This window comes from Podarcis gaigeae (genome assembly GCF_964106915.1).
Source record: "Podarcis gaigeae genome assembly, chromosome: 16".
Classification (NCBI taxonomy): domain Eukaryota; kingdom Metazoa; phylum Chordata; class Lepidosauria; order Squamata; family Lacertidae; genus Podarcis; species Podarcis gaigeae.
In genome coordinates, this window is record NC_139693.1 from 16,082,439 (window position 1) to 16,110,326 (window position 27,888).

Genomic DNA, 27,888 nt, shown 5'->3' on the forward strand with positions numbered 1-27,888 from the left:
GGCGGGGCCTCCTGGTGACAATGCTGGAGGGGGCGGACGGCGCCACGTGGGAGGGGGCGGCGACAGCTAGAGCACAGAGATAAGAAAAACAGAAGATAGTTTACTGGCTGGATAGGTTATTTCGTGGTTCCCATTCTTGAAAGTGAGAGTTGTCTTATCGAAATTCATGTGGGGAAATCCAATATGTTGACGTGGTTGTGATTTAGTAATTGAGCATATCTGCACTCAAAGGGACGGTATAATAATAATATTTTTTTTCTGGGGGGACGCAGGGATACGCATACCCTAAACATTTTACAGATAGGTAGCCGTGTTGGTCTGCCATTGTCAAAACAAAAAAATTCCTTCCAGTAGCACCTTAAAGACCAACTAAGTCAGTTCTTGGTATGAGCTTTCGTGTATCTGAAGAAGTGTGCATGCACACGAAAGCTCATACCAAGAACTGACTTAGTTGGTCTTTAAGGTGCTACTGGAAGGAATTTTTTTGTTTTGCCTAAACATTTTGTGAATCTAAGTTTGGCCTCATTGAGGGACAGTATTTCAATATGAGTAGGAAAATGAGAGTACCCCTAAATATTTTTTTAGGAAAAAATCTCTGATAATAATAATAAATAAATAAATAAATAAATTCTATATTATAATATTATATAATATACTATTATTATATATGTATGGTGGCAACAAAGGAAGGTATTTTTGCTCTTTCTAACTTGGATCATATTCCATATGTTTTTAAGTTTGCAACAGAAACTGGCCCTGTCAATGTAAATTCCAATTTATTTATTTTTTTACTGTATTCCTGATTAATCAACTTAACACGCCACCGATGCAGACTGCCCTCGAAGTGCCTCAATCATGGGTCTGCATTTGGCAATGGCTGCCCATCTTTCCCTCCAACTCCCCACGTTCAGATGTTGCTCCTGCCACCCTCTCCAAAAGGGTATCTTCCCAGCAGGTCCAAAGTCAGCGCATGATGGCACCCCTGTGAGGGTATTGTGCACCCCCCCTCCCCCAGCACACACCCTGAGGGGGTGGGGGTGGCAACCCCCTGCCCCTTGCCCCCCCCCCCGCTGGGCATCTTGCAACCATATATATATATATTTACCTCAGAAGCAGCCTTCTTCTTTTTTCTCATCCCACTGTTTGTTTATATTATATATGCTCAGCCTGGTGTCTTGAATGGTGATGATACGAAAAACGGAACGTGCTGAATATCTATGTGTATATATTAAGGTTGCCAGATGTCCCCGTTTCCTGGGGACAGTCCCCGGATTTACAAATCAGTCTCCTGACAAAATTGATCTGTTTAATAGGAAGTTGCAAAGTGTCCCCGGATTCATTGAAAAAATTCTGGTAACCTTAGCATATACAGGAATTTAACATTTTTGATGATACAGTCATACCTCGGGTTAAAGACACTTCAGGTTGCGGACTGCCAAAACCTGGAAGTACTGGAATGGGTTACTTCTCCGTTTCGATGGTTGCACATGTGCAGAAGCACTAAATCACGTTTTGCGCATGCGCAGAAGTGCCGAATCGCAACCCGCGTGTGCACAGATGTGCAGATGTGGGTTATGAACGCTGCAGGTTGCAAACGTGCATCCCACATGAATCATGTTTGCAACCCGAGCGTCCACTGTGCTGTTTAATGGCAGAGAGAACCAGAGGCTTAGCATGAGTGGGGCTAGGGGAAACTTCACCCCGGTGCTGTTGTGTTTTTTGGGGTGGGGGGCGCATTCCTCACGACACCCTGCCAGCCCACAGGGTGAACAGGGCTTCATGAGCTGTTGCCCCCTTCTCCCGGCACCCTCTAGGTGAAGGACTCAACAAGCATGTGCCCTGCCAGCCCTATGCAGCTTTTGCGAGTCTCACAAAGCAGCGCTGGGCTCACAGGGAGCCATGACTGTGCCCATCTCTGGACTGAAGGGTGTATTCCCACCACGGCCACCGCCCTGCCAGCTCCATACCAATTTGCAAAAAATAATAATAGTGAGTTCTGGGATGTAATCTATATGGAACTTAAAAGAATGTTTAAAGTTCTTTTTTTAAAAAAACAGAGGCTTTCCTTTTGGGAATCTTAGGCCCCCAATATACCCAGGAATTCAAGGGAGTTATTTTTATGTGCCATCGTGGCGGCGAGAATCCTGATAGCCTCCAACTGGAAAGGAGAAAAGGTACCATCAAAACTGGAGTGGCAACAAAAATTAATGGAATATTCAGAGGTGGCTAAATTAACAGGGAAAATGAGAGACCATACAGATCAAATGTTTATTCAAAAATGGGACATGTATAAAAACTATCTTAAGAAGTACTGTAGTAACATAACGTCTGTGGCAGCTTTTGAATAACTTCGGCATTACATTGGATATGTATAGGAAAACATAATCCTCTTGATAATTGGTAGCAAAAACTGAGATAAACGGCACAATAAGGAAATGAATAATTTAAAATATATGGAGCTGATGTGAAGTCAATGGAACCTCAAGAAGATGATGACAAAGTGTAACAAACCTGTATAATTTTGTGTTATCTAGAAATAATTTTTAGGGACGCAGGTGGTGCTGTGGTCTAAACCGCTGAGCCTAGGGCTTGCCAATCAGAAGGTCGGCGGTTCAAATCCCTGCGACAGAATGAGCTCCCGTTGCTCAGTCCCTGCTCCTGCCAACCTAGCAGTTTGAAAGCACGTCAAAGTGCAAGCAGATAAATAGGTACCACTCTGGCAGGCAGGCATTTCCGTGCGCTGCTCTGGTTTTGCCAGAAGCGGCTTAGTCATGCTGGCCACGTGACCCGGAAGCTGTCTGCGGACAAACATCAGCTCCCTCGGCCAGTAAAGCGAGATGATCGCCGCAACCCGAGTCGTTTGCGACTGGCCTTAACTGTCAGGGGTCCTTTACCTTTTTTAAGAAATAATTTTATTTTGGATTCAATGTTACTTTGTGTTAAGTTCAATAAAGCATTAAAAAAAACACTGCCAGGCTGCCAGGCAGCGTCAGCCATGTCAACCCCACTGATATGGTTAGGATATATGGTTTTCTTTGCGCGTATAAACAAGCTGAGTCTAGGATGGGGGCGCTCCCAGCATCAGCTCCCCAACAGATCTTGCCTTCCCATTCTCCTTCACAGGAAGAATTGGCATCCAGCCAGGTGAGGTGGGAAAAGCCCACCCATTTGTCTTTGTGGCAGCCTCTTAAGGCACACATGTCTCCGTACTTAACAGAATGGAAGATGGCAGGGTGCCCAGGGATATGTTCTACAGGGAGCGGGCTTCAGGCACCCGGCTAGCTGACAGACCATCTCTGTATTACAAAGATGTCTGCAGATGTGACATGAACAGTGGCATAGCATGGGGGGTGCAGGGGGGCCGGCCGCACCGGGCGCAACATCTGGGGGTTAGGGGGCGCAAATCCACGGGTTAGGGGGTGCAAATTACTTGCCTTGCCCTGGGTGCTGACAACCCATGCTACGCCACCGGACATAAAGGGTGGAAACATCAATCCCACCATCTGGGAATCCCTTGCAGTGCCTGGAGATGGACATTCGAGTCTTGCATCCATAGCAGTGACCAGAGGAGGAATGACTGCTGGAGGAGCGCAGAGAGAAGGAATGCCACAATGCATCTGCAGCAGCACAAGTGGACGCCTTCGTCTGCCCCAGCTGCAACAAAACATCTCCACCCTTTATCAGTCTCTACAGCCACAGCAGGCGCTGCAACCTTCCAATGGTTTGACTCCACCCACAAAGGCACCCTCCTCCATTGTCTCCCAAGACAGATGGATGCCAACCACAAGGGTTGGTTAATGTTTCTAAATTTGCATCTATGCCTGTGCAAATATTTTGTACATCTTTGTCCTTCCTCTCTCCTTTTTAGTGATGCTGGAACGGCCACCCTAACAGGTAAGGGGAGCTGAACTCACACACCACCTTGTGAAGAAAGGAGGAATCTGCCTCCAGCATTCCTCTAAGTCAAGCTGTTATGTCTCTTCCTCCCCATCTCTTCAAATGCAAAAAAATAATAATAAGAGAGGCTACTTAAGATGCTTACCTGCAGGACCTGAGCAACTGGCTCTTGATCTTATTGTTCAGAAAGATGCAAGGGTCACTCTTCCCAGGAGAGGGCAGAGAGTAATTAAAAAACCTTTTAAAAGCTGAGCTGCCCTACACTAGAGCTGACAATATTTGCTGCTTACTTGTGGGCAAACCAGAACGATTATAGCATGGGTAGGCAAACTAAGGCCCAGGGGCTGGATCCAGCCGAAAAGCCTTCTAAATCTGGCCCGCGGACGGTCCAGGAATCAGCGTGTTTTTACATGAGCAGAATGTGTCCTTTTATTTAAAATGCATCTCTGGGTTATTTGTGGGGCCTGCCTGGTGTTTTTACATGAGGAGAATGTGTGCTTTTCTTTAAAATGCATCTCGGGGTTATTTGTGGGGCATAAGAATTCGTTCATTTCCCCCCCCCCTTCAAAATATAGTCTGCCCGCTCCCGCCCCCCAAGGTCTGAGGGACAGTGGACTGGCCCCCTGCTGAAAAAGTTTGCTGACCCCTGGACTATGGTGTCTAGGCTAGGATTAGTCCAGTTTTAGAGCCACAGAGCTCCTTAACTTTGAATTCTGTTTTTACCCACCTGCTTTTTCTCTACCTCTTTCTTTAAAATAAATAAAGTTTATTAATTTGGCATGTGTGTGATTGCCAGCCTCAGGGTTTTAGAATCCTCATGTGCTTAGAGGCTTGGAGTTCATGCTTAGGATCAGGATTGTTAGAGACCAGTGAGGTCTCTCGAGGTGTGGATGAGAATCGGGGATCGCAGGCTGCCTTTGCACTCTGAATAAATAGCTGGGAAACACAGGAAGTGTTGGTCTCAGAGTTCCTGGGATTTAGGAAGTTTAGTGTGGGTTTGCCAGGGAACAATTCTTTATAACCCAGCTGTTCAAAGGGCGCTCTGGCTCGGAGAAAATATCCTATCGCCCCATCATCAAACAGGGATAAAGACCTAGCAGAGCACTGGCCAAAGTGTCAAGAAGCAGCTCAGGAGGAATGGAATTCTCAACCGGGGCTTGGCTCTGTCCTTGAGGCCACACAGCCGCCTGTTTCATTCCTCCACTGGTGCTGGGGAGGCATGGCTGGGTGTGGAGTGCGCTGGCAGTACATTCTTGGGGCTGCGCTCTCCGGAGCCCTGCTGCTTACCGCTGGGATCTTGTTAGGGCACTATGCGATCTACAAAGAACCCCAAACCCCGGAGTGGCTTCACAGCCTCTCTAGAGACCTGGACCCAGCTCTGCTCGAAGACTTCATGAACCAGGTGGAAGCCGCACGCATTGGACAGAACCTCAAGTAAGGCTGGCGGAGGAAGAGGCAATGTCCTAAAGTTCTCTTTTTGTTCTGGGAGAAATGGGATTCCTTCCCAGGTCAAAGAGTCTAATAGAATGCCTGTACCTATTCATTCTCTCTAAAGATAGATTAGATAGATAGATAGATAGATAGATAGATAGATAGATAGATAGATAGATGGATGTATTATGGCTTTTGTGGATTAGAGTCCACTTCACCATCCGAGGGGTGAAGTGTGCCAGGGTGCCAGTCTTAAATGGGGCATTCTGGGATCCAAACAGAAAGATGTCCTACTTAAAACAGGAGAGTTGCGGGGTATGGAATGGGAGCTAAAACAAATTAAGCTGAGGTGTGTACATGCTCACATAGCACATGGTTATAATCAGATACTGAATAGGAGTTCAGAGGGGTTGCAAACATAGGGGAACCTGTCAGGTAATGCACACCAGGTGAAGGCATCCCCACATATGTCTGGATTTTCCCAGACATTACTAGGATTTCAAAGGCAGAAATGACGCCCAGGGGTAATTTCTGAAATGTGGCGCTTCGTCCTGGATCTTAGGCAAGTCAATCGAAAAATCACAAGTTCTTTTGTTTTTTGCATTTTTGTGAAAAGAAGCTCAACAATTTTGGGGGTTTCCTAAATAAAGCTCAACCATTTTGCTGGTTTCCTTTAAAAAAGCTCAAAAATTTGGGGGTCTTCCTAAAAAACACACTCAACAACTTTTAGGGTGTTCTGGTTTTTACTTTTTGAAATATGGCAGCCCTATCTAGGGTGTGCGCAGCAAGGGCCACTTGAAATGTAGTGGGGATAAATGACCTTACTGTGTTTCAAACTGCTAATGTGTACATTCCCTGCCCTCATTGGCTCGCTGGAGGAGTCTTAGACCCCTTGGCAAACTACGGTTCCCAGGATTCTTTGGGGGAAATGAAATGCTTTCAAGGTGCTTCAAATGCACCTTGTGTAGATGGAGCTGGCAACTGTATTGTGTGACGTGAGTGAACGTAGAATCAAAAAACTGAGGAGCTGGAAGGGACCTCAAGAGTCATCTAGTCCAACCCCCTTAAATGCAAGAATCACAGCTGAAGAATCCCTGACATATGGCCAATGATGCACGATAAATAAGGAATAAAATAAGGAGAAGCTTCTTGTTTCAAAAGCTGGGGGGGGGGAGGATGCTATGGTTTTGGGAAGGACTAATTATATGCCAGATTCCAAAATTTGCCCAAACTCCAAAGACCTACCCCACGCCAAGTCTGTTCCCCATTGCTCCCTCTTGCATTAGGGATCTGTCTTCCAAGCCCCACATGGCCACCACGAAGGGGGACGAAGAACTGGTGCAGCTGATTCTGAAAGCCTGGCGAGACCCCCAAACTGGCCTGGACAGCGCCACGGAAGGCCAGTACGAGGTGTTCCTCTCCTTCCCTGACCCTGAGAAACCCAACTCTGTGGCTGTGGGTGAGTGCTAGGTAATGGGGTGCAATGCAAAATTTATGTTAGGCCCATTATAAGTGAGGGCCGCGCCACATACACAGGAATGCAACCTGACCACCAAACTGGTAAGAACTGGTCAACGAGGAACCAAACTGCTCACTGCCAAAGAGAACAGCAACTCCAGATAAGGTACAAGGAGGGTTCCAATTTGTACAGTTAAAAAAATGGGTTGGGTAAATGTTTTCAAGGGTTGTGGTTGGATGAGAGAGGGTGGCAGGCTGGGGTGGCAGGAGGCAGTTGGGAAGAAAACAACCAGCTAAGATGATGTATATTTCCTGTATAGTGTGTGGCCGAATGGGAATGCTCTCTTGGACTAAGCAGGGTGTCAGGCTTCGGGAAATTGGCTTCCTCCCCCATGGCAGTAAATAAGCAGATCAAATGAAAGGAAATTCATACCAGTTAGTTTCTTTAATAAACACAGCGAGAGACAACAGAAAGCGTCTCCCTAGAATGGCGGTGCTCCCAATTAAGGCTTCCCCCCTCTCCTCTGTCCCTATTAATCTGCGTCACTCCTATGTCTTGTAATCTGAGCTTGCACTTTCTGTTCTAACACTCTTTGAGCTCCCCATGTCTTTGGGGATGGGGGTGGGGGGAGGTGGATGCTGTCCACAGACTGCAAATCTGTTAACCCTCTCTCTTCCTGTGTTTCTTCTCCTAGCTGTTCCCTATCCAGTATTTCCCAGATTCTGCCTTCTGAACTATGCCCCTCTGCAAACCACTGTTCCAAATCTATACTGTCCTCCTGCACCTGGGAAGATTCAGGGTCAGGGGGAAGGGGCGACTCCCACCATCTCTCCTCAGTGCAGTCCTCCTCAGCACAGTCCCTGCCACAGGGTAAAAACCAAAGCCAGCCAATGAGTTTTCAGAGCATATGTTTGGAATTGGGGAACAAAGACAAATTTGTGGGCCAAAATTTGGACACCAGGAAAAGGTGTGGGAATGAGTGAAGGCTGAGAGAGGAAACCACTGAAGGGAGAGGGTGGGGACACCTGCTACAGATGTTCTGATTAGACCCTCTTCTTCTTCATACCAGTGATGGAAAATGGCAGCCAAGCCTTTATCTCCCAGGAGACAGAGAAGAATCTGACTGCGGACCAGGCTGACAGAGACGTTGTGAAGCCTTATGCAGCTTACGCACCTCCAGGGAACCCCAAGGTGCAAAGCAAGGGCGTGGCCTTTTATCCTCCCTTATCTCTGATATCTTTATCTTATCTTCTGCTTGGAGTTTGCCCTCTTGATGGGCCAATCAAAGACACCACATGATCCTCAGGGGGCCTTGCCCTCCTAGGTGCGTTTTGCCTCCAACAGAAAGAGGCTTCACACAGACTATACACCTTCGGAGCACATTCAAAGTACGTTTTCCACCTCAAAGAATTCTGGGCCTTGTAGTTTGTTCAGGGTTGTTGGGAATTATGACTATGCGAGGGGAAAACTACAGCGCCCAGAATTCTTTGAGGGAAAGGACATGCTTGGAATGTACTTTATGGTACCGGAGGGAGATCCCAAATCTTCAGCCACCCTTTAAATGTCTGTGATGACAGTTCTGTCTCTTTGTGTAGCAGCGTCAAAGGATGATTTCAAGGTGTAAACCCCTCATATCTCATATCCTCTCCTTTCCAGAGACAGAAAGCGTGGGAAAGTGTGAGTTGGCAGCTAAGATATCCACTTTTTTCAGTGTGTGAAATATGTGTGATGCTGCCCAGACAATCTGGAGTAGCAGACATTGGAAGTCTGATTCAGGTCTGTCTAGGGATGGGTGGTTTGAGAGGGTGTGGGGCATTGCCTTGTCTGAGCAAGCAGGGATTTGAAGAAGAATTACAAAATGAGACCATTGTGGTGTTGTATGGTCTCCGTTTATGTGCTTCATTTAAAAAACAAAAAAACTTGTAGCTTAGGCTCCCAACAGCACAGGCCTTTGTGTGGTGAGGTCACCTTATTAATGATGATTATTTACCTGCCCTTCACACTAAGATCCTGGGGCAGGTGACATCAATTTAAAAAACAGTATTAAAAACAATTTAAAACAACTTACAATCACAGAAGCAAGGTGGGTCCTAAAAATATGCACCTCAAGTGTCAGAGAAAGAGGCACATATTCAGCATTTTCCAGAACCTTCCAGGCACACTTCTGTGGGGAGGGAGTTGATCAGTTTAGGGGCCACTACAGAGAAGTCCCTCTCTGTGACTCTTACTTCCAAAATGTCTCTTTGTGTGATCTATCTTGTTATGATGCCTGAAAAAGTATATTCCTCTTTCTGTCTTGGTTCTGTGATTCTTTATCGTTTTTCTTGTTTGTGTGGCATTGTCTTCGAAAACTCAATAAGCACTTAAAAACAACAACAACCACCCTCTCTTTTTTTAAAAAAAAAACCATTCCAGGGGAAACTGGTCTATGCCAATCAAGGAAAAATGAGCGACTACGAATACCTGGTCCAACAGGGCATTGATCTCAATGGCACCATAGCCATAACTCGCTACGGGGGTGCTGGCCGCGCAGACAAGGTAACTGGGAGGTGTTCCTGTTCCCAAACTTCAGCTTTTGTGGGACATTTTGAAATAACATCCCTAAAATCCGAAGTAGGGGTATACCTTTCTTAGGCCAACCAAGATGCTGCAGAATAATGAGGAAGTTTTTGAGCTCTCCCTCAGGCAAGATGTTCTGCAAAACTGGGGATGGGGAGGGAAAATGCTGGAGGATGCTGTTATTTATTCTTTTTTTAAAACAACAACAGTCCTGCCCTTCACCACCGGGTCTCCGAACATGCTGCAGCAATTTAAAATTCAGTATCTAAAACAGTTGAAAGCAAATTACGGTAACAGTCCAACTCCTGGAATGTAGGAATCCCAGCTAAATAATCCCTGACATATGGCCAGCCAACCTCTCTTTCAAAGCTTCCAGTGATGGAGAGTTTCTTGAACATCTTTTACCACCGGAAAGTTATTCCAAATGCTTAGCTGGAATTTCCTTTCTGACCATTTGAATCCATGGGTTGGGTCTTCTGCTGACATCTGGGCCTCTCGGGTCCCTGATGCACAAACACACCTGTCTGGATCTTGCCTTGACAGGCCATCAACGGCGCCAAATTTGGCGTGGTTGGAGTGGTGGTCTACACCGATCCTGGGGACATCAATGATGGCAAGGCTTCACCAACAGAGACGTACCCCTATTCGTGGTACCTGCCCCCCTCGGGCGTTGAGAGGGGTTCCTACAACAGCCACTTTGGAGACCTGCTGACTCCTTATTACCCAGCCAAAGGTGAGGAGGTTGAGGTGTATCAGCAAACACAATTTTAATGTATATGCAAGAATCCGTGTTTGGGGTGAGGGGGGTGGAGAGAGAACCAAGAGCCCACATGCCAAGCTGTTGTGTTCCAAAAGCAAGGAAGGATTGGACCCTGATTAGTAGAATACACACGAGGCTTGACCAGCAAGACTCTGGGAGGAGGTGCCAATAATAATCCTGTCCTCCCCTTGGCCCAGGTCGTTTTATTCACAAAAGAACTTTTTACACAAAAGAACTTTTTACCAATCAGATTTTCTCTGAGCATTTCAAAAAGCCCCACGTGGGACAAAGTCAGATCAGAAGAAATCCTTTTAACTACAGAAGACTACTTTGAGCATGCATACATATCTGAGAGTAAATAAAACAGGACTAAAGGAGGAATGCATTCAGCAAAACCCCGGAGGGTCATAAACAGGCAGGAAAGGAAGGAAGGATGGCAAGGGAAGAGTATTTACCATCTCCTTGTGAACTCTCTTCCTGGCCCTTAAGATCTACCTAAAGTTTAACAAACTACATCAAAGCTACCTTCTATCTTTTTGACCCAGGATGCCTGGTGAAGCAACTGGCCTGTGTATTTAGAATGCTTATACGTGCCTGTCAGGCGTAGAGAAAGCAAATGGCAGAGGTGCAGAGGCTTGTGGGATTTGATCAGAAATTATTGCCAATGAATCAAGCCCAGTCAACACAATGCTTTCATTGCGGACACAATGGCTTGCTCCATATTTCATAATTCCTCATAGCAATCCCACCTGACCCCCACACTCTGGATATTTGCACCCCCACACCAAGCAGACCTTATCCGGCAAGCAAGAAAGAGAGAGTGTCAAAGTTCTTTTCATGCCAGGTATTCCAACCAGACCCAGCAGGGAAACAGCTTTTAAGCTCCCCCCACCTTGCTTGGCGGGGCAAGGCACTGCTCATCATGCAGACTCTGTGAATCTAGAGATGCTCGCATGAGAGTTTGCAGGAGCTTAGCCCCGCAAGATATTGTGAGAACATCCCAGAGCCAACACACGGAGCAGGCTTTGCCCCACAAGCAAGCTTAAAAGTTCTTTACGTGCACTGGGTAACCCCAAGTAGACCCATTGCCAAAAGAGCTTTTAAGCTCTCCTCCTTCCTTGGATCTAACTTGTGCAAGTGGAAATAATGGATGAGCCCTAAGATGCGATCGATCGATCATGCTGTACATAAAAGGCTCCTGCCTGATGTCAACAGCCCCAGTGTGGAGTGTGGGAGGGTCCTAATATCATTGGAAACAACCCCATCTTTCTTACCTTCTCCTCCCCGCTTGCAGGTTTCACCTACAGGATTCCAGAGGACCAGATCACAGGGATCCCTCCCATCCCCACCCAGCCCATTGGTTTTGAGGATGCCAAGACGCTTATCTGGTGGGTGGTAGCTGTGGAGGAGGAGGTGCATAAAGGAGAGCGATGATGGGAAAGGAAGGCCAGGGTGTGCAAGGGGAGGGGGGGTGGAAGCTCAAACTTGGAGGGAAGAGCGTAAAATGAAATCCCACACAGATCAGAAGATGCTTAGAAATCTAGGTTTTGAGATTTTAAAATTCACATTTCAGAATTCAGTTTGAGGGAGAGTTTGGGAGGGAGAGGGGGGCTATGAACCTCGAATCTTGTTGGCTGATCTTTGGGGAGGGAAAGGTTATGTTCCAGTATATCATTCCCCCCTCCAAACCCCTCCCCTCATATTCAAGTAAGCTGCCATGCAACGGCTGTCTTGAATGTATACACCTCAACTTAACTGCAAAGTGAATGCAGCTTACGTTTTCAAATCAGATAGAAGCTGGTTTCGGGGGGAATGCATCCGACAGGAACATTTCTTAAGAAATTGCGACTAACATAATTTGTTCCCCATATACACCCATCCGACCGCCTTGATCTGCGGAACTGGCATTGTTCAACATGCCACATAATACCCATTCTGTATTTGTAAGAAATTATTCTTTCAGAGTGGTAGCCCCTACACTTTGGAACTCCCTGCCTCTTGATATTGGGCAGGTGCTTTCACTGTATTCTTTCTGGTGCCTGCTAAGAACATTTTTGTTTACACAAGCCTGCCCAGATGTTTAGAAAGCTGATGCGAGTTGTAATCTGTTTTCAGTCTATTGCCATTTTAACTTTTCGAAAGCCTTGAATTATTGTTACTTTTCTCATTGATAATTTTATTGTTTTAGCTTTTTTTTTGTAAACCACCTTGAGGTTTCTAAAGCAATGCAGTCAGTCAGTCAGTCAACACCAGCAGTGGGAGCACACTAGAAGCAGAATAAGTGGAAATGCACACCCAACCAACAAAATAGAACAGATGTGAGCTGAGGGCTAGGTCTTCTGGGATGGCAACGGAGAAAGGGCAGCATTTAGTCTTCACCCTCCCCTCTTGCACTTGCAGTAACCTGGCTGGCAATCCTGTGGCAGAGGCAGCTTGGCAGGGAGCACTGGGCTGTGTCTACCATCTTGGACCAGGATTCAGACAAGACGGGCTGTTCTCCAATGCCAGGTGAGGGATGAACAAATAGGCCAGTCTCAGTTTCTCTCTCCCCCACCCAGTATTCAGTTCAGCTTCTCCTATACGCAATTTTGAATGTAGTTTCACTTGACATCAGTAATTTTCACTAATACTGTATATGGATTGGATTGCACACGTTATCCTAGTATACACAGTCTGCCCCCCCCCCCGTACATTTTTGGTTAGCCAGATAACTTCAGTGCAACTTCAGAGAAGAGCAGACCTCGAAGGAAAGCTGTGCTTTGGTTCCTGCATTGTTCTGAGACTGTGAATGAGGATAAAAGGTAAAGGGACCCCTGACCATTAGGTCCAGTCGTGACCGACTCTGGGGTTGCGGTGCTCATCTCGCTTTATTGGCCGAGGGAGCCGGCGTACAGCTTCCGGGTCATGAGGCCAGCATGACTAAGCTGCTTCTGGCAAAACCAGAGCAGCGCATGGAAACGCTGTTTACCTTCCCGTCAGAGCAGTACCTGTTTATCTACTTGCACTTTTTGGGGTGCTTTCAAACTGCTAGGTTGGCAGGAGCAGGGACCGAGCAACGGGTGCTCACCCCATCGCAGGGATTCGAACTGCCGACCTTCTGATCGACAAGTCCTAGGCTCTGTGGTTTAACCCACAGTGCCACCCACGTTCCTGTGAATGAGGATAGGTTCCTATTAAAATGCAAACTGAACCACGTTATCCCCTGTACCTCCATGAAGTATCCATGGAGGGTTGTAGACAATGCAAGGGATGTTTGTCATTCTATATCTTTATGCGGCAGGTGGAAATGTTCCTCTTCAACCAGGCCGATTAATATTATTCAGCCTTTTAAATGTGTTTGTGGGATGAAGGGGTTATTTGTTTTGTTTTTCTTTTAACTATTCATTTGTGCTTTTACCTTGCATTTTTATCTTGTCACTGCCCTGAGATCATAGAGATTTAGAATTGTAGGGTTGGAAGGGATGCCAGGGGTCATATATTACAACCTGCTGCAGGTAAAAAGGTAAAAGGTAAAGGACCCCTGGACGCTTAAGTCCAGTCAAAGGCAACTATGGGGTTGTGGCGCTCATCTGGCTTTGAGGCCGAGGGGGCCGGTGTTTGTCCACAGACAGCTTTCCGGGTCATGTGGCCAGCATGACTAAACCGCTTCTGGCGCAATGGGACACCGTGAAGGATACCAGAGCACACAGAAACACTGTTTACCTTCCTGCCACAGTGGTACCTATTTATCTACTTGCACTGGCATGCTTTCAAACTGCTAAGTTGATAAGAGCTGGGACAGAGCAACGGGAGCTCACCCCGTTGCAGGGATTCGAACCCCCGACCTTCTGGTCAGCAAGCCCAAGAGGCTCGGTGGTTTAGACCACAGCGCCACCTGCTGCAATGCAGGAATCTCAGTTAAAGCATCTATGACAGATGACCATCCAACCTCTGCTGAAAAACTCTCCAAGGAAGTCCACAACCTCCTAACTTAGGTCCATTAATTTCAATGGGTTTATTCTGAGTCGGACTTGGTTGGAGACAACCCAGGAGGCCTCTTCTCTCTATCCTGCTGCTGCAAAGCGGGAAGCTCCAGTGATGTGAGAAGCCCAGAGCCAAATCACCCATATAAATGATTTCATTGTGTAATTGGGCGATTGAACCTGTCTCTCTTTTGTTTCCTAGTGAGGTCCAGGTCAACGTCCATAACTACGGAAGGATCAACACGTCTTCTAATGTGATGGGACTGATAAGAGGAAGTGTGGAGCCTGGTGAGTTGCTCTGGGCAAACAGATGCCTGGAGGGGGGGCATGGGGGCACAGAGGGAGGCAGGAGCATCCTTCTGGTGGTGAGGGGTCACTCCTAGGGCAACCAAAAGGGGAAGGAGTGACTCACCTATGAGGAAACGTTGAGACATTTGGGATTTTCCAGTGAAGAGGAAGAGGCAATGTGATAGAAGCTTATAAAAACTACACAAGCCGTGGAGAAAGTGGGAAGAGAAAATGTGGTCTCCCTCTCAGAGCTCTAGAACTCACAGGCATCTAGTGAAGCTAGAAGACTCAGGGATAAATAAACGAAAGCCTTTCTCCATACAGAACATGGCTAAACGCCGTGCTTTTCTTCTGGGGGTACTCACAGGCCCAAGTGTGTGGCACTGATAAAGATATAAGGTAAAGGTAAAGGGACCCCTGACCATTAGGTCCAGTTGTGACCGACTCTGGGGTTGCAGCGCTCATCTCGCTTTACTGGCCGAGATGACTAAGCCACTTCTGGCGAACCAGAGCAGCACACGGAAACGACGTTTTACCTTCCCGCCGGAGCGGTACCTATTTATCTACTTGCACTTTGAGGGTGCTTTCGAACTGCTAGGTTGGCAGGAGCAGTGACCGAGCAACGGGAGCTCACCCATGTTGCGGGGATTCGAACCGCTGACCTTCTGATCGGCAAATCCTAAACTCTGTGGTTTAACCCACAGCGCCACCCGTGTCTCTGATAAAGATATACTCTAATCTAATATTCTTAGCTCCCACCTAGTTGGTCCCCCTGTCCCCTAGGGGGCACTCCTGCCCACTTTGGGAGCCGCAGATCCATCCCTTTTCAGGCTCCTGTCCAACATGTGCCCTTCCATTTTTTGCCGAGTTCCTACTCCTTCCTCTGCTAGACCGATACGTCCTCTATGGTAACCACCGGGACAGCTGGGTGCATGGCGCTATCGACCCCAGCAGTGGAACAGCTGTCATGCTGGAGATCAGCCGAGTGCTGGGGAAGATGGTGAAAGAAGGTGAGCTTAGGGCGGGGGCTGGGATTTTATTTTCTTTGGTGGGATGTGAAACATGGCAACTCCAGGGGAAGGTGTGGTAGGTCTGGGCAGAGATGAAGATGCAATCCACATCAGCCAGTGAGTGGGCAGAAGTAGGTGGATATTCCTATGTTTGCAAACTAGGCAGCATCCCAGCTAGTCATTTTATTTATTCCATGTATATCCTACCTTTTTCTCCAAGGGGCTCCATGTGGCGCACATGATTCCCCGCTCCTCATTTAATCCTCACAACAACCCTGTGAGGTAGGTTAGGCTGGGAGGTGTGGGATGGGTTTTAATAGGTAGGAGAGGATATATTAACTGCTCTCTATCTCTCCAGGTACCCACGTGTGTGGGTTTCAAAATCCCATCCTTGGCAGCAAAATTTAAAGCATAGGATTTAGGCTGTAAAACCTTGCTTTGAGCAAATCCAGCTATGAAGTAAGCTGGCTCTCCCATTCTTACCCCACTTAAGATTCAGGCAACAACTTGGGAAGTAAGTTTAAAAATATAATTTACATATAGTCTTGCATTAGTTCACAGCAAAGGCAGCAGTAAAAACTAGGCAGGCAAAATACTTACCGTATATTTACAGGGCCTAAACCTTGAGCAAATGGAGGGATGTTTGCATCCAATGCTGGTAAAAGGAAGAGAGTGAGAGAAACAGGAAATACCAATGTACTCCTTCCTCTCAAGGAGAGGAGGGGAAATGACATCACATGGAGCCCTCTCTGTCAATTCTATTTCTATGGTCTTGGGTATCTGCCTATCAGCAGTACAGCTCTGTGGTCTTCACCTCTTCTCATGCTAACTAGCAAGAATGTGCATCTGTTAGGTTTGGCTGCTCTCTCCCACAGGAGGCAGGAACTGGCCCAATGTCACTCAGTGAGCTTCATGGCCAAGTGGGGATTTGAACCCGGGTCCTAGCCTGACACTCTAGCCACAACACCACGCAGGCTCTCAGAAGGAGAAGCAGGCTCTGTAAAAGCAGCCAAGGAAAGCAAGGAGCAGGACTGGCCAAGGGGCGTGTGTCTTGGAGAGAGCCTCAACTGAGAGCTAAAAAGAGAGACCCGTAGGGCTGCATTCAGCCTGTGGGTCTGAGGTGCCTCACCCCTGCTCTAGAGGTGCTCCACCTGTCTCCGATTTGCGCATTCTCATTCAAGTGTCTAGGAATAATGTGTCCGTTTCTTCTCAGGGAAGTGGCGCCCACGAAGATCCATTCTTTTTGGCAGCTGGGGTGCTGAGGAGTTTGGTCTCATTGGTTCTACAGAGTATACAGAGGTAAGAGGAAATGAGGTTGGTTGGATGGATGGATGGAGTAGGTGAGAGAGAGACTGAAGAACAGGTGGTTCTGCACTGTGCATTTAAGAATAAGAATAATAATTTTATTATTTGTACTGCAGCCACATTCAAAACACAATCCTATCAATTTAAGCAGTCATGGCTCCCCCCAAAGAATCCTGGGAAATGTACAGAGTAGCTTGTTTATCATGCTGAGATTTGTTAGGAGACCATTGTTCCCTAACGGAGCTACAGTTTTCAGAGTAGTTTAAGAATCAACTCCTCTCCCTAAGTAACTCTGGAAACTGTAGCTCTCTGAGGGGAATACAGGTCTCCTTTCAGCAACCTTAACAAACTACACTTCCCAGGAGTCTTTGGGGGAAGTGGTATCTTCTTAAAGTGGCTTGATTCTGCTTTAAATATATAGTGCAGATGGGGCTGAGTAGAGGTTGGAAAGGGATCATAGCTTGGTTGGGTGTTTTGTTGTTTACATTTGTGTTTGAGGGCTTATGTACTTCAGTTCCCAAAACGTCTGACCTCAGAGTCAGGAATCGGGCTGATGCAAAGCAACCGCCTTTTATTCTTACTATAGGAATGGGGGAAAGGCAGACTGAAATCTGCTGGGTGACTTGTAGCTGACTCCCAATACAGTAGTTTAATGCCACTATAACAAAAAGCAAACAAACATTTCCCGCAACTGCCCCTTCCCTCTGGCAAATTAGGCTGCTGAAAGGAAGGTTGGGGTTGAAACCAGGAGTGGATTTGGGGGTGAAAGGATCTGGTCCCGAAAACAAATCCCTGATAGGAGCAGAGAGCCTCTCTCTTTCGTAACTCCAAGCGCTCGTGAGGACTTTGTGGTGCAGGGGTCCTCAACATGCACCATGGGGATTGTCAGGGGGTGGGCTGGAGACCTCACACTTCCGCAGAAGTTTCTTTGCTTATCACATCTCTCCGCTGCACAGGAATTTTATAGCAAGCTGCAACAGCGCAGTGTGGCCTACATCAATGTGGACATTGCAGTCTTTGGTAAGCTCACCTCATCTTTCTACACTTTCAAGCTGCACTTGACTGACTTATAAATTTGTTGTAGTTATAATGCCTGGGAGAGTGTGGTCTGAGAGAAGGGTCCTTGAGGCAGCCCCCTGGCTGAAGAGAAGCAGGTTTGGGTCTGGTCAGTGTCTGGATGGGGGACCCTGGATGTGAAAATCCCACCTCATTTATTTTTTGAGGGATTTGGGTATGTTTAGCCTGGAGAAGAGAAAAGAGAAGAGAAGAGAAGAGAAGAGAAGAGAAGAGAAGAGAAGAGAAGAGAGAAGAGTGAGAGGTGATATCAGAGCCATCTTCAAATACCTGAAGGGCTGTCCCATGGAAGATGGAACAAGCTTGTTTTCTGCTGATGCTCTGGAGGGGAGGGCCCAGACTGATGGATTCAAACGACAAGAAAGGAGATTCCAGCTAAACATTAGGAAGCGTTTTCTGAGGGTTAGAGCTGTTCAGCAGAGTCATGGACTCCCTTGGAAGGTGGTGGACTCCCCTTCACTGGAGGTTTTCTCATTTTTCCTCATTTTGTTCTCTCATTCCAGATACAATGGTTCTGGCAGATAACATTGATGTTCGTTCTAGTGTACTGAAGTCAAGGAGTCTATAAAAAGACTTAAGAGGGAAAGAGAGAGGGCACTGGGGAGGGAATCAATGCAAAAATGTATATGCTAAACTGTTTGCAAGAGGCTCAGATAAGGGGCTGTAGATTATGCTTGTTTCCCAATGTGATAATAAGAACATTTGGATCATTTTTTTAATGGTGCTTCTGAAGGGAAAGAGTAAAACATGAACTCTGTTTTCACAGTGCATGACTGCAGTATGAAGGAGCAAAATGGCTCAACTTGATTTCCAAACTGCATTTCTTAAGGATTTTAGGTTGAGATGCTGCTGATTTACCAATGGTTATATACTGAGATTGTCATCTCAGCAAATTCCATCATTTTCATAAGCCAGTCTTCATTCGTTGCATCTTCTTCTTTCCATTTTTGCATGTGGGCTATTCTTGCCGCCGTCATAGAATTTTAAGGCCACAAAAGCTCTGGTCCAACTATACCCAGCAGAAAGGCCTGTGCTATCAGATTTTCAGCGTCTGATAATTGTTTATACCTCCATCATTCCCTGCCCGCCCTTGTCTCTTGGCCCCCTCCCAGGTATTCCCCCCACCCCCGAGGACATCCTACCCACTTTGGGAACCAATGGTCTACACACTGGCAAAAAAACTGAACGTACCCCTATCACACAAGGGACAGGAGCCTTACCAGGCAACAAGGGGGGAACCCTACATGTGCCCTGGGGTCAGGAGAGCTCCCCCTAATGCTTCTCTTTCTCCTTTGACAGCCAACGCCACCTTGAGGGCTCAAGGGACACCACCTGCACAGAGTGTCATCTTTGCAGCTGCCCAGCAGGTAACTGGAAGAGAATGGAAAGTCAACTCCAAAATAACAGTCTCTGTGTAGGAGACACGTTCTCGGTTTATTTTTCAGGGAAACAAAGGCTATCGGGGGTCACTGGCCTTACATTTGCAAAACTGGAGGAACAATCATGAGTGCCACACTCATTTTATTATGGGGAAAGGGACGGCAGCGGTCAGTCACACCTGAAGCAGCTTACAAATCAAAATAATGAAGTCAATCCAGCTTTGCAGCCTGAAAGGGGTCTTGGGCTTCAGAGCATCCTTGCAGAAGTGAGACCCCTAAAGACCAGCCTCCTCCCTAAGATGGGTTGTCATGAAACCTGCTCCATTTCTGATGGGGGCGGGGCTCGCTTCCCTTGTAGGTGAAAACCCCAGCTGCAGATTCTTCCCTGTCAGTCTATGAGAACTGGAAGCAACACTTCAGCCGAAACAGTTCAGTCTATGGCCTCATCCCCAGGTAAAACAATGCTGTGAATGTTTCCCTTTCTTAACAGCCCGTGGACCCCCTCACATTCACAGAGACCAGGTGTGTGGATGGGAATCACTGGCTCTCCAGAAGTGGCTGAACTACAACACCCATCATCCCTGCCCATTGGCCATGCTTGCTGGGAGCTGTACTTTTTCTCCTTTGTCAATCGCTTTAATGTATATATACTAATATTTATTTACAAAGGTGGTCTATTTTAGTGTATCATTTTTACAAAAAAAAATACATGGGTTGTACCCAGCTAAGTTCTACTCAGCTTACTGATATAATAGATTTAAATTCATCAAGCCGATTGATTTTGAGTAGGACTTCACGGGGGACAACTCGCAGTTAGGGTGTGTATATGATATATTCTCTGGTATTTATTTATAAAGGAGGCATCTTTAAAAAAAATTGAATATATATATATATATATGCATTGCTGTTTATAACTGACCAACCCGCAGTGGGGAGGGATTTGTGGGTTTGTTTCTGAGGGTTCTGTGTTCGAGTCTCTGCTTCAAAAGATGCTCCCCCGACTTACTGTCTTCCTCCTCCATTCAGCTTAGGGTCTCTGGGTGCTGGAAGCGATTATGCCTCTTTCATTCATTACCTGGGCATCACATCCATGGATATTGCTTACACCTACGACCGGGTAAATTGTAGCCCTGCGCTAGTTGAAATGGCCAATGGGTAAAGGGAGCTGGGAGATCCAGCAACAGCCCAAGGGGCACAGATTTCCCCTCTCCCTGATCAGTTTTTTAAATTTATTGATTCAAAGTATTTTTCTCCTGCTGTTCAAGAGGATCTTCTTGTAAAGCAGCAACTGCAATTAATCAACTTAATCAACAAATAGTAACAATGCAAAAATAAATAAATTGCAATGGATCACTTTACATTTTAAAACACCCAAAACCTTTTTTTAAAAAATCAGTTCCTAAATAACGGCAGTCAGCTGGTACAATCTATAAACCAAGAATAAACACAAGAATAAACCAAGAATAAACATTTGCCCAGTGAGGCTGCAGCAATGGACCCATTCATTTAATCAAAACATCAAACCCCAAACCTATTATATATTGTGGAAATTTGTTGGCTTGTCTATTTGCTATGAGTTTAGACACCTCTTAAGATATCACAACCAAATTTTGTATGATTGTTTCCAAGATCAAGGAGCAGCTTTTCATCTATGTTTGGATGCCATTTTCAAACAAGATGGAGGACTGAAGCTTTCAATACTGCTCTGATTTTATCCAAATTTTCTATGATAGTTCCTGAGATTAAGGAGCGGGATTTCCTCTATGGTTCAAAACCAATGGAAGCCATCTTGGATCAAGAAGGCTGACTAAGCCTTTGAAAACTGCCCTGACTTTAACCACGGATTTGAAAACTGAGCTGATTTCTTAGAATTCCTAAGCAATGCTGGGGGGCAAGGCTCCTGCTAACCACATGATTTGACCCTCCCTTCTTTCCTTTGCCTAGAGCAAGACTTCGGCCCGCATCTATCCAGCTTATCACACAGCCTTTGACACTTTTCACTATGCAGAGACATTCATTGACCCAGGTGAGGGGTGAGGGTGGAGCATAGAGAGTCAGCAAGAGAGTAAATCAGGGTTTGTTAAGGGTGCTGGGAATTGTAGTCCGGGGGTGGGGGCAAACCACAGTTCCCAGGATGCCTTGAGGAAATTCCTGTGCTGTAAAGGTATGTTGTCTACGCAGCCTAGAATTTCTGAGGTTGCCTTTGCTTCTCTCTTGGACTGCTGGGCTAATGGTTGGCAGCCATGAGAGCTACCTCATGTTTATCTGTTGCCTTAGCTGAATTTAAAGTACAGTGGTACCTTGGTAGTTGAACTTAATCCATTCTGGCAGTCTGTTTAACTCCCAAAACCGTTCAGAAACAAAGGCACGGCTTCCGATTGGCTGCAGGAGCTTCCGGCACTCAATCGGAAGCTGTGGAAGCCATGTTGGACGTTTGGCTTCCGAAAGACGTTCACAAACCGGGTTTGCGGCATTCGGGAGCTGATTTGTTTCGTTCGATTACCAAGGCACCACTGTATTCAATTCCAGCATACTTAGGAGCATAACGTTCGCACCTTAAAGGGTCAGTAGCTGACCAGGATACTATCTGTTTCTGTGGAGAGCAGGAGCCAGCCCTGCTTTTGCAAAACAGCGTAAATGTTGTTTGACAGTGAGGAGGCAGGACTGAAGATTTGGAGATATGCTTCAGAGGTCCAGACTACGGGGAGCCCGGAAAAATTAATAATTACAATTTGGATTACAATTTGGTCTTTTTTATTTTTGTTTTTAATTAGATTATGATGTGGACATGCTGACTGGCTGTCTTCATTGGAAAATCAATAAAAGTGATTTTTAAAAAGTTGTTTGACAGTGGAACGGTCTCCCTTGGGAGGTGGTGGACTCTCCTTCCTTGGAGAGGATTCTAAGCAGAAGTTGGGTGGCCATCTGTCATGGATCCTTTAGCTGAGATTCATGCATTGCAAGGGGGTTGGACTAGATGACCCTTGGGTCCCTTCCAACTATATACTTTTATGAGAGAGAGAAATCACTGGGACTGTGCTAGCTAAGTCTGCTAAGATTGGGCACAGGCCGGTTTGCACTGCTGCTGCATCTGAGGAAATTCTCTTGCCCCTTCCCAGGGTTCACCAGCCACCAGACTGTGGCACGGACAGCTGGCAACGTGCTGATGCGCTTAGCAGATGCCTTGATCCTGCCGCTCAACGTGAGCGACTACGGCGAGACGCTGCAACAGATGTACAGTGTTGCCAGAGAGGCATTCCAGGCAGACCTGACCCATCACAACATCTCGCTTGGTGAGACGGGTGGGAATGTGCGGGATTACAGGCTGGGTTAGTGGGCAGGTGGCCTGCAGGTAGGATCACCAGGTACAAAAGAGAATAAGGGGCCTGCCAGCCTTTTCTCCCCTTCATTAGGGGCTGGGTGTGTGGCAATTAGGGGTCATTAACTCAGATAAGTACTGGGGTTTACCCATGTGGGGTAATTAATAAAAGAATTGGCTGGATCCCTAAATCAGGCATTGGCAAACTCGGCCCTCCAGATGTTTTGAGACTACAGCTCCCATCATCCCAGTGGTCAGGGATGATGGGAATTGTAGTCTCAAAACATCTGGAGGGTCGCGTTTGCCTATGCTTCCCCTAGATCCAATGTGTGGGGCGAAGCGCATTCTTCAGCATGAGAAAGATCCCCAACAGCAGAGTTTTAAGGCCATAAAAGTAAGCCGTGTGTGTGAAGCATGAGGAATATAGGCTGTTAGTCCTTTTAGATATCTTGCTTAGTCCACTTACAGTGCTTCCCTTCTCTGCCCCTCTTGCAATGAACAGACCGCACCATTAGTAGTTTAAATGCTTTACTTACAAAGCACCAAAGGGTCGGATTCATGTGTTTTTCCATGCAGAAGCATGAAGAACACAGGTAGAAAATACTGGGATGTGAAATACCTCTAAGCACAAGGTCTGAGCTTGTAAAGGACAAGCTCAGGCACATCCTGTCTCCTTGGTGAGTTCACATGGTGAAAGGAGAGCGAACAAAGGAGGAAACTTAACTCCCTTCCTTCCAGGTGAGGGCTTACAGTTCTGTGTTCTTAACTCCTTCATGCATTAATGAGCCCCAGGCTTGCTAGTTATATTTGACTGCAATTCCCCATAGTTTGTAGGGCTGAAGTTTAAAACCACTGCTTAGGAATTTTGGCTTCAAATGGAACTATGGGCTTGTCTACTCAGGGTAGAAGCTAAACCTGGCCCTTAGGTAAACTCTTAAAGGCACTGATCTGTTTTGCTCTTTTGCCCTTCAGACCCACTCTGGGCCGCAATAGACCATTTCCAGGCCGCTGCTGCTGGTCTTAACCAGCGCATAGCAAACCTGAGGGAGGAAGCAAACCCCAGGTGAGAGTCTCCTCTTGTGGGGAACTTTGTACTATACATGCATATAGAAGTATTTGAATATGGTAGATTTATATAGTGTACAAGTTGTCTCATATCCACCAATCTGAATAACCCAGTGATGATGCCCTCTGGCCAGCCAGTGAGAGATGTTATGGGGCAGGGGCTTATTGGTAGTGTCTCCGCATTTGTGAAATTTGCGCTCCAGGAAATGTGATTCACCTCTTGAGATTTTTTAATGTGTGTTTCACTGTGCATTTGATTTAGTTGCTGTGATCCAATTACTCATTCTTAGGGGATATTAATCTGGTGTTCATACATTTTTGTTTAAAAAAAACCCAAAACTAATGTTTGCAACAACTCTGTAAGGTAGGCTAGTATTGTTATTTTATTTGCTTGTTTATGAAAATATTTATGGACAGTTATTTCATAAAGAACATCGAAGTGGTTTACAATAAAAATACACAAAACTATATAGTAAACACCATATAAAAAGTTTTTGAAGAGACATCGATTAACCATTGGGGATGGATGTCTTCTTAATTGTCTGCATAGGCCTGGCAGATTAGAAAAGTTTTCAGCAGGCATTTAAAAGTTGGCCCAAAAGGTGCCTGCTGAATGTCTAGTGGCAGAGAGTTCCACAGGACTGAGCCAATGACACTAAAGGCTCGGTTTCTTGTTGTTGTCAAATGAGCCTCACCAACTTGGGGAATGACCAGCAACGCCCCTGCAGATGATCTCTGTGACTGAGCTGGGACAGAAGGGTCAGGCGGTTGCTGAGGAACCCTCAACCTTAGTCACGCTGGGCTTTGTATTATTATTATTATTATTATTATTTATTTATTTATTTATTTATTTATACCCCGCCCATCTGGCTGGGTCTCCCCAGCCACGCTGGGCGGCTTCCAACAAAGTATTAAAATACAGTGGTCTGTTAAATATTAAAAGCTTCCCTAAACAAGGCTGCCTTCAGATGTCTTCTAAAAGTCTGGTAGTTGTTGTTCTCTCTGACATCTGGTGGGAGGATGTATCATAGGGCGGGTGCCACTACTGAGAAGGCCCTCTGCCTGGTTCCCTGTAACCTCACTTCTCACAGTGAGGGAACCGCCAGAAGGCCCTCGGCGCTGGACCTCAGTGTCCAGGCAGAACGATGGGGGTGGAGACACTCCTTTTGTAAGTCAATACAAGGACCTTTCTTCTGGCTTGGTGGTAGGTGAGCAGCTAATGCAGCTGTTTTAACAAGGATGCCATGTGTTGCCATCAGGTCAGGGGCTCTCATCAGCAGTCTGGTTGAACTTCCAAACCAGGCCCAAGGGCAGCCCCACACAGAGCACATTGCAGTAGTCCTGCCTCAATGGATGGATTACAGTGCATCAGGCTATCCCTGTCCAGGAACAGCTGTAGCTGGCCAACCAAACAAAGTTGGTAAACAGCACTCCAGGGTAGTGCTTGTTCCTGAGCAACTTGGCTTTCACATAGCAAACCAGCTCTGTGAAATTTTGCTGTGGGGCTGACACATTCTACGGTTGGTCCCAAGACGGCTCTGAGCCCAGCCCTCTTTCTCCCTCCTCTTTCTCCCCCCCCCCATTTCCTGAAAGCCCCCTGGACGTGCGGATGGTGAATGACCAGCTGATGTTGTTAGAAAGGGCCTTCCTGAACCCCAGAGCCTTTCCGGAAAAGTATTACTACAGGTAAGCAATACCAATGGACCGGCTTTCTGGCTTCTGTGGAATTCACTGCCACAAGATGGCAGTGGTGCATAACCTTTGAGATTTTGTTTTTTAACTTGCTTGCTTGTTTTAAAAAGGATGGGCTAACTGGGACCTCCAGTGTCAGATAAAGTGGACTTAGCAATGTCAGGCAAGGAGCAAAGAGCAGGAGCGGACTTGCTCATGGCTTCCTGGAGCAGTGGTGGGAAACTTGTAGCTCCCTGCACTTCAAAAGCCCTTTGCAAGCATTCAGTTACTATCTGTGGCAAGAGCAGTCTGCCCTCACTCTCTTGGCCATCTGCAGGGTGGGTGGGAGAGAGAAAGAAGGGGCTGGCTCCCTGCCTCCTATTGGCTGCAGTCCCACCCGCCACTGGCATACTACCCCTGATTGTTGCTCCCAAGGTGGTTTACATAAACTGTAAAGCCATGCAATAAAAACCATATTAAAATTAAATTCAGAAATCAGCTAACTTGTTATGGGAAAATGCATACCCGCATTTTCTATCCAAATGCGATTTTGGTTTTAAACGCAGTGTAAGGTGGTCTTTATGTGAGTATATTGTATTCAATTATGGGGTATCAGAGTTTTTAGGGACTAACCAGGCTGGGATAGCTGGGATAGCAGGCTTGTGGGTTTTTGAATGTCTGATGTAGATTTTTTCCAATTTTGTTGTTCTGTATGGGACAATGACAATAAAGATTACCGTATCGTATCATATCGTAGACCTGGCAGGATAGAAGAGTTTTCAGCAGGTGTTTTAAAAGTTGGCACAGAAGGCGGCTGCTGAATGTCTAGTGGCAGAGAGTTCCACAGGGCTGGACCAATGACTCTAAAGCCTCAGTTTCTTGTTGCTTTTCCTCATCCAGCCACGTCATCATGGCCTCTCGGTCATCTTCTCTGGCCACCTTCCCAGGACTTGCTGATGCCTACGATAACGCCAAGGAGGATGGCCGGTGGGGTGAGGTTCACAAGCAGCTCACCATTGTAATCCAAGCGATAGAGAATGCCGCCTCCATCCTGGAGCCTGTGGCTGAATAACAGGGATGATAAAATACAAATAGTAAGAGAAGCAGTGTGTTCTATTCCTCACTGACTTGCTTTTTCCACCCTGTTTTTAAAGTGGTTTTGTGGGTCATGGGTTTGTCTTATCATTGTTTTGTTTTTCTTCTATGCCTGTAAGCTACTCAGGGGATGCTGGGAATGGGGCAGCTTGAAAATTGTACCAATAAATAAATAAATGCTTTGCATTTGCACAACCCTTTGAACAATGTTGTAATTGGTTCACTTACATAGTCTCTGCAATCCTTACGACAGGGGTGGCTTTATAGCTCAAAAACAGCACTTTGAATTGGACCTGGAAACTAATTGGCAGCCAGTGCATTCAGGCCAGGATCCGTGTAATATGCGATCTGGCCGCTGAATTCTGCACCAGCTGAAGTTTCAGAACCGTCTTCAGAGGCAGCCCCATGTAGAACATGTTGCAGTAATCTAACCAGGGCCGGATTTAGGTTTGATGAGGCTCTAAGCTACTGAAGGTAATGGGGCGCTTTATATGTCCAGCTGTCCTTTGTCAACAACAAATTGTCACTTTTTTGTGTTGAATATATGCTATATAGTAATTTATGGACCTAATAGGTATCTCAAGCCATTTACACACACAAAAAAATGTATTTTATCAACTGAACTGAAATACAATTAAGAAGTATATTAATAGTGAAACACAATTAAGAAGTATATATACTTTATCTCATATTTTGGAAATGTACATCCAGTTTTATTTCTTTTAAATTTTTTGGGCCCCCCCCCCAAGAGAGCTTAGGGGGGTCCATCCAGGGGTCCTTTACATTTTTTTGTGGTAAAGGCCTATTTATCAATCAGGGAAAGCCTGTCAGAACAAAATTGCTTTGGATTGTTTCTGGAAAGGGATGCTCTTCCACAGACCGGGGCAGCCACCCAGAAGGCCCTGCTCTGAATCATTACACTGGGTCGAACAGAACCCTGACAAAGCTGCAAATCACCCCTCTCCTCTCATCAGATCAATCATCTGATGAACACAGAGGAGGCGACAACCCTGCCACTCTGCTCCCCATTACTGGATCTGTGGCTGGAGAGGGCAAAGTGCCCTCTGTGTATATAGAGTTTGTGGGGTACCCCCATCCACACACCTTTGACTGCACCCAGCACTGGCATGCAGCCCCTGGAGAGTTAACCAAAGGTGAGAAGGGTGGGGCAGATTGATTAGCTGCCTTTGCCTTACAATAAACCTGTGAGGTCGGCTTGAATTATTATCCTGCTGAGGAGGGAGAAAACAACAGCCTGCCTAACTTGGAGTTTTGCAGTGGATGGCTCATTCTTAGCCACTACGCATTAGCTGTAGGATTTGGGGGGAAATAGGAAGCCAGAAGTGTCCAGCATCCCCAACCGGAGGGCAGCTGTGTGCACACATCCAGAGACTGGGCAATGCTAGCAAATAATTAAATAAATAAACAAACAAATAAATAAATAATTTATACCCTGCCCTCCCCAGCCAGAGCCAGGCTCAGGGCAGCTAACAACAGTAAAATCACAGTAAAAACATAATGGGGGACGGGACCAATTTAAAATACTGGTTAAAATGCAATTTAAAATGCAGCCTCATCAAAACCATAAGGGGAGGGAAACATAAGGGTCAGACG

The 27,888-nt window shown here is 46.3% G+C and overlaps 1 protein-coding gene across 4 annotated transcripts; it reads left to right on the plus strand.

The window, feature by feature from the left end:
* Window positions 1-21: 21 nt before the first annotated feature.
* Window positions 22-26,470, plus strand: NAALADL1 (N-acetylated alpha-linked acidic dipeptidase like 1). Of its 4 annotated transcripts, XM_083716456.1 has the most exons (20): window positions 35-142; window positions 5,202-5,331; window positions 6,615-6,787; window positions 7,857-7,978; window positions 9,203-9,325; window positions 9,890-10,079; window positions 11,401-11,494; window positions 12,507-12,614; window positions 14,271-14,356; window positions 15,247-15,366; window positions 16,580-16,665; window positions 17,628-17,691; window positions 19,045-19,112; window positions 19,483-19,577; window positions 20,151-20,241; window positions 21,069-21,150; window positions 22,244-22,417; window positions 23,416-23,506; window positions 25,102-25,194; window positions 26,080-26,470. In XM_083716456.1, the coding sequence occupies exons 2-20, from the start codon at window positions 5,291-5,293 to the stop codon at window positions 26,249-26,251; spliced, it is 2,073 nt and encodes a 690-aa protein (XP_083572582.1). In that variant the 5' UTR covers window positions 35-142; window positions 5,202-5,290; the 3' UTR covers window positions 26,252-26,470. The 4 variants fall into 4 exon arrangements, with proteins under 4 accessions (XP_083572584.1, XP_083572582.1, XP_083572583.1 ...); XM_083716458.1 differs by lacking the exon at window positions 5,202-5,331 and having other exon boundaries at window positions 22-142; XM_083716455.1 differs by lacking the exon at window positions 35-142 and having other exon boundaries at window positions 4,501-5,331.
* The last annotated feature ends 1,418 nt before the right edge of the window (window positions 26,471-27,888 follow it).